Source organism: Pygocentrus nattereri, chromosome 24, assembly GCF_015220715.1.
Source record: "Pygocentrus nattereri isolate fPygNat1 chromosome 24, fPygNat1.pri, whole genome shotgun sequence".
Lineage (NCBI taxonomy): Eukaryota > Metazoa > Chordata > Actinopteri > Characiformes > Serrasalmidae > Pygocentrus > Pygocentrus nattereri.
The window spans coordinates 6,691,912-6,702,129 of record NC_051234.1 but is presented as its reverse complement, the minus strand read 5'-3'; the positions used below and the strand labels follow the sequence as shown (position 1 = coordinate 6,702,129).

The 10,218-nt window shown below is 38.1% G+C and overlaps 1 protein-coding gene across 1 annotated transcript in view; it reads left to right on the top strand.

Moving 5' to 3' along the window:
* The window catches only part of adam22 (ADAM metallopeptidase domain 22), a 143,954-nt gene that overhangs the window by 89,831 nt on the left and 43,905 nt on the right, over positions 1–10,218 (top strand). Inside the window, exons 8-14 of the mRNA XM_017719809.2 lie at positions 1,417–1,490; positions 1,788–1,862; positions 1,954–2,025; positions 4,554–4,720; positions 4,887–4,971; positions 5,994–6,084; positions 6,334–6,385. Coding sequence (XP_017575298.1) covers positions 1,417–1,490; positions 1,788–1,862; positions 1,954–2,025; positions 4,554–4,720; positions 4,887–4,971; positions 5,994–6,084; positions 6,334–6,385 — 616 coding nt within the window. The remainder of the gene's footprint in view (positions 1–1,416; positions 1,491–1,787; positions 1,863–1,953; positions 2,026–4,553; positions 4,721–4,886; positions 4,972–5,993; positions 6,085–6,333; positions 6,386–10,218) is intronic.

Genomic DNA, 10,218 nt, shown 5'->3' with positions numbered 1-10,218 from the left:
TGAGTCCAGAGGACACGGCATCCAAGGTTTCCAAAAAGAATTTCAAATTCTGATTCATCTGACCACAGAACAGTTTTCCATTTTGCTTTGGTCCGTTTAAAATTAGCTTTGGATCAGAGAAGACGGGGCGTGTTCACAGACAGTGATTTCTGGAAGTCTTCCTGAGCCCATGCAGTGATTTCCAGTACTCTTTTCAATGCAGTGCTGCCTGAAGGCCCAATGATCACGAGCATCCAATATTGATTGCCAAAAATTGTCCCAACCTTTTTGAGATGCGTTGCTGCCATCAAGTTTTAAATGAGTTAATGTTTTTCATGAAATGGTAAAAAGTCTCACTTTCAACATCTGATCTGTGTTCTATTGTGAACAAAATACAGGTCTATGAGATTTGCAAATCATTGCATTCTGTTTTTATTTACATTTATTTACATTTTACACAGAGTCACAACGTTTTTGGAATTGGGGCTGTAGAATAATCTACTCAAAGTGTACATACAATTGAAGTCAATATGGGGAAAATTGTCAAAGTGATTGTTCATAGTAATCAGCTGTGTGGTACAGATGTTTATACCAGTAAAATAACTGATCCTTACTAGTGTAATGTAGTGGGAAAACTCTCCTACTCTCTGATGGCCTTTTATACCTGAATTCAATGGAGCACTGAAACTGTGTGATCTCTGGACTGATGGAGCTCCGTGCAATAACTTTGAGGGACTTGGGGAACTGGATGGAAATTTCCTTTATTCATATATTATAGCTTCAGTTATGACATAAATACACTTAAATGTGTAACAAGGCAATGTTTATTTCATTACATTTAGAAAAAGATGGTAATGGATTATGATGGATTTTTATGGTCTAATGAAAGACAAAAGTCATTTTTAATTGGTAAAGTGGCTTGTTTTGCTTAGTACTGTTCTTCTTATTGTTGTTCAATACAAGCCAATAATGAAACAAATCCAATATTTTAAACTGATTCAGAAACATTATTTGGTCGCTACTGAATGTTTATATTTGTGGTTTACTTTAAATGTAAATCTCAGGTTACTTATTTATTTATTTATTTATTTTTTGCTTGTTCTTTGAAATATGAGCTTTTTTTAAGTTGTGCAAACCATCTGCATATGTCTCATATTGGGGCTGGTTGGCACAACTGCACAACATAAATTCAGGCCCAAATGAGCTGATTCCAGGAAATGTTTTCTGGCATTGAAAGCTTTTAGTTAAGATTCTTTTGCTGCTAGTTGGGTTATTCTAATGTTTGGTATGCCAGGGATATGAGGTAGAGTGAAACTATGCCAACCAACCCCACTTTTCCCTACTCTTCATCATTCCTACTGTTGGCATGTTGTGGTAAATTGCTCTGGACAAAACTGTCTGCCACATAACTAAATGCTAATGATGGAATGTTACCAGTTGGTCTTGCAGAGTCACCATTCCAGAGCCCCCCACTCTTCGCCAGAGCCGGCCTCAAGAGGAAGAAGAGACAAGTATGTGTTCTTTGTGCTAACTTATACTGCACCAACACACTTTTGCTTCAGTTTGCAAATCCAGTTCCTTTTGGAGAGTCACCCACTGTGAGAATATCAGAAAGACCCTTTTTAATTCATTTCTTTTTTCTTAGCCCTTCTTTGTCACTGTGCTTTTCATATGAAATGTTGAGAATATGAAGGTGTACTGCTAGTGGAGCTCATGTGTAAATCTCCTATACCTTGTCTGAGTAAGCGCTTTACTGTGAATCAGAGGTGAAAGTAGAATTTATGAATTTAAGAATCTTTGTCTTTCAGGTATCAAGAAGTCCCCGCAACATCCAAGATGAGACCAAATACATTGAGCTTATGGTCATTAATGATCACCTGATGGTAGGTTATAAGGTTATAAGCTTATTTCTGTGAACATGCATTATTATCTTGTAATTTTCTTGAACTTATTGAACCTGCTTATTTCTTGCAGTACAAGAAGCATCGGCTATCGGTCGGACAAACGAACAACTACGCCAAGTCGGTTGTGAACATGGCTGATTTGGTAAGTGTAACATTGCACTGCTTTGAAACTGGTTGAGTTTGCTAGCTAACCAACAATCCACAGGTTAGCATACATCATGCACATGTAGTCTGAAAAAATCTTGTTGTTATGAGGTGAGTGAGTTAAAAATGACTGGATATATCATTTTAAATTCAGTTTTGCGTTCAGCCAAATCAACTTGATTTCTCATGGTTTTGAGTACGTATTCTTCATCTGGTGTTTGGCACAAAGCTTTCTCCAAATCAACAGACACCACACTCTGGGCAGTGTATGGGAATTCCATTTTTCCTGTGAAGTATAATTAGTTACACAGTCAGTGGTGTAGCACTGTCTTGCTGAAATATGCTAGGCCTTCCCTGAAAGAGACGCCTTCTGGATGGCAGCATATGTTGTTCTAAAGCCTCTATATACTGTTCAGCATTGAACATTACCGGATGTGTAAGCTGCCCACACCATAGCCACTAATGCAACCCCAAACCATCAGAGATGCAGGCTTTTGAACTGTGTGCTGATAGCAAGCAGGATGGAACCCCTCTTCTTGAGTCCGCAGGACATGGCGTCCAAGGTTCCCAAAAAGAATTTCAAATTTTGATTCATCTGACCACAGTTTTCCATTTTGCTTCAGTCCATTTTGAATGAGCTTTGGCCCAGAGAAGACGGCAGTGTTTCTGGATTTCCACAACTTCTCCAAACCTTTCTCCACATCAACAGACTCCTCACTCTGGGCAGTGAATGGGAATTCCAGGCCGTGCCTGGTAAACACTCACTGGGAGGCATCCAGGTGGCATCCTGATCAGATGCCTGAACCACCTAAAATAGTTCCTCTTAATGTGTAGCCCCTCACCCTATCGAGTAGAGTGTAACCCGCCACCCAGCGAAGAAAGCTAATTTCCGCCGGTTGTATTCGTGATCTTATTTATTCGGTCATTACCCAAAGCCTATGACCACAGGTGAGGGTTGGGATGTAGACTGACCGGTAAACAGAGAGCTTTGCCTTATGACTCAGCTCCTTCTTTACCACTACAGTCCCACATTACCGCTGCTGCCTATCCCAGCCTGCGGCCGATCTCACAATCCCTCTTCCCATCAATCATGAACATAACTTTTCTTTATTTTAAAATTTTCAAGGTTCAAAAACTTTCTGTTCTTTATTTCCAGGTCAAATGAACAGAATTCCAGATATTCAATGTGGTCTCAGACTTTGGGACTTTGATATATGTCAGAGTACATTGACCTGACAAATGACATGCCAGTTTTATAGCATATAATGTGCTAGCTCGTCCTAGCCTTGACCCTCCTAGCTCGGTAGCATTATGTGATGGGAAAGGCCTAGCGAGTGGGAGGAGAACTGATTGAATAAATTGTGGAGAAGATTGAATAAGACACCCAACCCCCACTTTCACCCTCTGCACACTTTCCATCAGCTCATATTTTCTCAGAGCTGAAATAAGAACAGCCCTCAAACAGCACAGGCTGCTCGATCTGTTTGCCCTTGAGAATTATAACTAGAGTTCAGATGAAAATCTCTCCCTCACTCTCTCTATTCCTCTCTGTCACGCACTCACTCCCCCGGTGAGAGACAGTTGGTATTTGGCTGTGCTTGCCTGTTGATCAGTATGTCAACACCAGGCCTCAAAACCGCTCCAATAGTAAACAAAAACAAATCTAAAGTCGTGATCAGAGTTCGTTGCTGTGGCTTAAGATGGGAGATAATTTTGCACTTGGACTTCCAGTCAGATAAACAAACAGATGGAAAACGTTCATCATGTGCACCATCATAAGACTCAACAAGGAACAGCAAGCAATTCATGGAAAACTTTAATGGGCATCTGTTATGGGGATTCGGACGTCCACATAATTTAGGGGCACATCTTTTCTATTCTTGTATTTTTTTATACACAAGGATATCACTGCTGTCGGAACAAAACCTTGTATCTCCAAAATGGTAACTTTACAGGAGAACCAAAAAAATTTAAGTTACTTTTGATGAAAGTCAATGGAACCAGACATCTTTTCAAGTAGTTTGGTCCAATCATCATGAAATTTACAGTCTTTTACAGAATGTAAAGAACAGCAGGCATCAAATTATGTCAAAAACCGAAAAACTACAAAACATGGAGATACGTGGTTATGGTCCGACAACAGCGACATGCTATTGTTTGTTCTTTTGTTTTTAAATAAAATGCCAATTAGTAGTATATAATGTATATATTATATTAATGGATGGGTACTACTAAAATTTGCACAACATTTCTGCAAATTTTCATAGTAATTGTGCATTAAAATGTGCAGAAGTGTGTTCTCTGCAGAGGATGTGTTTACTTATTTTCACTAAGAAAAACAACAAAAACGTAAACTACCCATGTATAGTTAACGGTCTGTAGAATGAAGACATTTTTAACACATGAAATATTCAAAATGTTCAGTCAAAAGTGCATTGTAGTCCTTGCAGTATCACATATTTTGCTAATTGCTCGAGCCTTTGATGTCTCTTTTTTCACGTTTTTTGTTGATGTTTGTGTCCTCAGATCTTTAAGGAGCAACTGAACACTAGAATCGTCCTGGTTGCCATGGAAACATGGGCAGCAGACAACAGGTTCAACATTAACGACGACCCTATGATCACGCTTCGAGAGTTCATGAAGTACAGACGAGATTTCATCAAAGAGAAGAGCGACTCTGTCCACCTCTTCTCGTATGTTCATGCACACACGCGCACACACACACACACACACACACACACACACACACACACACACACACACACACACACATACACACATACTATCATCACTTCTTCTATGGTGTATCCCTATAAAAAGTGAAAGAGCACATCAAATAAATTCTCTTTGTGTCTCCAGGGGCAACCGTTTCCATAGCAGCTGGGGAGGAGCTTCATATATGGGAGGAGTCTGTTCACTGACTAAAGGTGGAGGAGTCAATGAGGTACCTGTTAATTGTGTTTTATATTTCAGCATGATTGCAATGTTTGTTTGCATACATACATACATACTGTGTGTGTGTGTGTGTGTGTATGTGTATATATATATATATATATATATATATATATATATATATACACACACAGTACTAGGCGAAGGTCAGACACATTTTCAAAATCTCTTTATTTGTGTAGTTTATGTTTATTTGTAGAGAAAATTAATTAATATTTGAATAAACAAAATTTATAGAAAATGAATAATGATTACATATATATATATATATATATATGTGTGTGTGTATGTATGTATGTATATATATATATATATGTGTGTGTGTGTGTGTGTGTGTGTGTGTGTGTGTGTGTGTGTGTGTGTGTGTATATATAAATATATATATATATATATATATATATATAAAATAGTGATTTTCTGGATGTTTGTGTTTGTTTAACCATTTCCAAGCCTCTCCTCGAGGAAGCCCAGTATTATATGTAGTTAAAAGCTCCTAGTTTGACCAATCAGTGCTTCAGTAAATTGTGCTTATGATATAATTGATGATATTAACAAGTCTCTGTGGCGGCTGTGAAGGTGTCAAGGAAAAATATGGACCCAAGAAATTCCCGTTACTTTTTATTGTTTTTATGTTTATTTGAATTATGAATATGACTTTATGAACGAAGGGGTGAACAGAGAGAAGGCACTGAAATGGGTTATTATTGTTCTTCACAGAAAATGAGCAAAGGCCAAGAATCTGAGGTTGAAACAGTAATAAATTGCATCATTTTTTTCTTCTGGTAAACATTGACAATGAGTGCCACAGACCTGAACACCACACAAGGGGTTAAGGATAATAGCATGTCTGGGCAGTAAATTGGTGAAGGCAGCAGCGATGAACTGTTTGTACTTTAAGCCATGGAAGTGTCATAGAAACATTTCACAAAAATCTATAACAAAAAAAATGTTTTTTGGGGAAAAAAATATGTGAGGAGTACTTCAAGATCTCTGTTTTCTCCTTTTATCGTTCAGTATGGAAAAACAGAGGAAATGGCCATCACTCTAGCGCAGTCACTGGGCCAAAACATTGGCATTTTCTCTGATAAGAAAAGGATTCTGAACGGTAAGGAGTCAGCTCTTTCTCTTTTTTTCCTGCGCATCTCCTCAGTCTTATCTGTTTATCAATCAGTTCTCTCTCTCTCTCTCTCTCTCTCTCGCTCTCTCTCATCAGTTCAAACTATGTCAAACTGTTGTCCTATTTCTAAGTAGTATTTGAAATTCTAAGCAGTTAACAGCACATATAGACACGCACACTTGCCTACATATATAGACAATCATGCACTCTTCTTGTTCCATCTCTGTAATTTTACAGGGGAGTGCAAGTGCATTGATAAATGGTCTGGCTGCATAATGGACGATGTTGGGTAAGTTTCCAATCAAACATGCTTCTCAGAGCACACGCACAATAGACACACCGTGCATTAGCATTTTAAGCCTGGTGCACAAACGCAGATCAACATCCACTTTATTCTACCTACTGATGTCATGCTGCCATTTGGTTGCAGTTAGCCTGTGTGCTATTTCACGTTACCCCATCTGTTACTCTGACAAAACCAATGAGTCAGTATGATCAGCATTATGTTTTTGGTTATGTATGTGCTCCCCAATCTGCAACACTTTCTCTGCCATGCTGGTCCCACATTTATCTCGGAAGAAATCACTGAAAGCTTTACAGGCCTGACATACGAATGTTATTTTTTCACATATGACCACTAGGTGGCAGTGAATCAGAAGTCATTTCAGCAAATGGGCTTTAAGTCAATACTGAGTTAAGCAGATTCAGAATAACTCAGAACATTTAGGATTGATGGCTGCTGCAAGTTTCATGACCTCGGTGAGAAAGTGTTGACAGTGTTTTATACACTATGTATGTGTGTCTTGCCCCTCAGAGGCCACTTTAGACGTTCAACGTCTTTTTCTTGTTTGCTGAGACGTTTCAGTTAAACCTTGTATTTCCACTCACTGGCCACTTTATGAGCTTCTTCTACCTTCTACACTTTTCAGCGTCAACGAGTTAACACATCCTCAGCAGCGGGCATTCTCTAGCGTTTCGGACCCAAAGTCCACCTGTTGTGTGTCACAGTATGTGATGTGTTCCATTAAACATCAAATATTCACAGATTAGATGAAGTAGAAAGAGATGAAACTGCTTTGTGCACCATTGTTACAAGGCTTGTACTAATAAGGAATAGTGTTTTGTGTTTTATATTTCTTTCTTTTTAATGATTTATATATATATATAAATATATATACTGGCGTCCTCAGTATTGGCCCTAGAGGGTGTGGTCTACGTCCCAGTGGTTAAGAGGAACAAACCATTTCTGTTTACACTTTTCTAGTTATTATTATTATTATTTTAATTATTATTATGATTATTACTATTATTGCTATTTACAAGGCAGAAAAATATATTAACCCTTTAAAATCCCAGTCTTATTACATACTAAGGCTTATTATTCAGTAACTACAGGGACTTCAATGCAAATTTATTGAGCTATTCTTAGGTTATAGAAGTGTGTAATAACACTCCGGGCCCTGGCCATGTAAGGGGTTAATTCATTTCTTTCTTTTTTTAAAATGAATGCTTATTTCTAAAGTTAAATCCAATAAAAGCAACACTTAATTATAAAAAGTATAAAAAGATATATACATAAAAAATAAAAATAATAGATTAAATTTACTTTATTTACAATGTTTACAATCAATTTTATTTATTTAAAGATTATGAATTATTTTATAACTAAATGTTGTTTTTATTGTCTTTAGCATCCACTATGTTTTTTTTTTCCTGTTTGAAATAAATAAATATTGATTCTTTTTCATCGTTGCACAAAATAATATGATTTTGGTGGATTGGTGAGCTCCCAGTTAGCATGTCATTTAGGGCCCGCGGTTGTTTAGAAACAGCCCTGGAAAGTCCAGTAGCGTCTTAGTACAAGGTAGGGGTTTCTAATAAAGTGGCCAGTGAATTCGCCTTTACTTCGGCCTAACCTACTGCATGTTTTTGGTTACTGTAATGAAAGTATGACTTCTACAGTGGTCTCTGTCTTGTGACCTGTCGTTCTGCATTTCGGATGTGGTCACAGTAGTAGCCCATATAAACCTCGTCAGTGTGTGTATGTGTTTCTGTCTATGTCCGTGTGCGTGTGTGTTTACCCGTCTCTTTTAATACCTTTTCCCTTCAATCCCGAATGGGACAGCAGGTGAGCAGAAGCCTGGCCGTGATTTGCTACTCGTTCAACAAATCAGTTGCTTTTGGGGGAGGGCCCTCCGTGGATTCTGCCCCCCCATTCCATCCTATAGCATTTTGGCCAAGTGCCTCAATGCTCTACTTTAACCAGTAGTGAGAGATGTGTGGGAAAGATACAGTGTGGTTTGGAGCCCTCTGTATTTTGTTCTGCAGTCTCTTAGTTTTATTATCCATGTTTTATTTTATTATTCTTTGTTTGTTTTATTGCTGACAGCTCCCTGTTTGATAGACTGTAGTTAATGGGGATTTTGGTGATGATCCTCCCCTCAAAGCTTAAAAACCATTGTCGACCGACTGAAGCAGTGTCATTTCTAAGCTGCTCAAATTCCATTTACTGCCTTCTGCCACGAAGCCCCTGCTCATGGATCAAGTCACAAACACAAACGAGTTGCTTACAAGTGGATTATTTATGGTATTTGCTAAGTAACGTGTATGATGCAGTTTTGGGCCAAGTAGCCTGGATTTCCAGGTGATTGGTCTCCTCTATAAAATCAGCCCTTTTTGGATTGTATATGAGGGATTAGAAACAGGGAATAGGAACGCAAAAAAATACCAAGGCTACGTTCACATTAACAGGTTGAATCTTATGTTTTCATGGCTGTTTGGACACACAAATCTGATCTTTTCAAATCCAGTTTGATATGTGGTCCTGGATCGGATACATATCAGATTTGTGGCCATGCGACCTTAATGTGATTGGATTGGAATTCATGTGCTTTTTTTCCACTGCGCCATCATTCAGAGTTACTCTGGCAGCAGCGCCAAACAGAAGTTAAAGCCTGTAAACAGTGGAAAAGCAGCTCATCTCACCTTTTTCTCCTTCGTCTGGCTCTAATAATGAAGCTGAGTGCTGATCAGAGTTAAAGATCTTCACAGCGAAGCTCTTTCTGCTCGTTAGTTTGGGATGATGCAGTGATTCAGTCACGTGACATTACTGAGTAAGTTGTGTGCATTTTGGTCATTTCTGGCCGCCGGTTCTAAACAAATGTGAACCATCGAGACAGAGAGATCAGACTTGAGCAAAAAATCAGATTTGAGCAGTGAGGCTTGCAATGTTAACAATAACAAGACTTCATTATATAACCAGGGCCAAGTGGAGAAGTTTGGGCTAATCTTAAGTTCGTTGCTCTGTCCTCATCGTCATCTCTTAACACTTGTGTTGTATTTTTTAAGTAATACCGTTTTTACTTAACGTTAAAGTGTCTCAACACAACTAGCTTAGACTTCAGTGTCACAGTGGGAGTTGTATTGGATATGAAGTGTATGCTACCCATATATCAGAATTTCAATTTTCATACACCATTTTTATGAAGCTGTTGGGAAACAAACGTTTGTTCAAATATAGTTTGTTTATATCCAGATATAAATGCTAGAGCAATGCAAAAGCAATGGTTAGTCATTTTGCATGTTGCTCAAATGCCGTTTTCCTGTAAAAACGAGACAGTTCTTGGTCATACTGTACAACAAAACCCAGCAGACTCGCCGATGAAGTCACAAGACTACTTATATATTAGCTAATGGTAGCTAGCTAGCTAACTGTTTGCTGTTTTTCCCAGATAAAGAACATAATCTGTTCAAATTTCTCTAACTAAATGTAAAATGAAAAACATTCATTACACAATTGCTACGATCACTGATTTGGGATAAGTGTTATTTTGATAGCTTAGAACTGTGGCTGCGGTCAACTAGAGCTCATAACTTGGACTTTCCGAACTTGAAAAATCAAGGAAAATATGTCAGGATGGTGGTTTCAGTGATTCAGGATGATGAGTTCAGTGCCTGATGTCAAATGAAGATGTACTCACAGAGTAAATAATGAAGATTTAATCAAATTTAAATGATAAATAATAAAAAAAATAGTAAAGAACGAATTTCAGAAGAGATTTACTTTAGATCAGTCAACATACAGACACAGTAGTCTTGAGAAGGCAATACATCATGAATGTT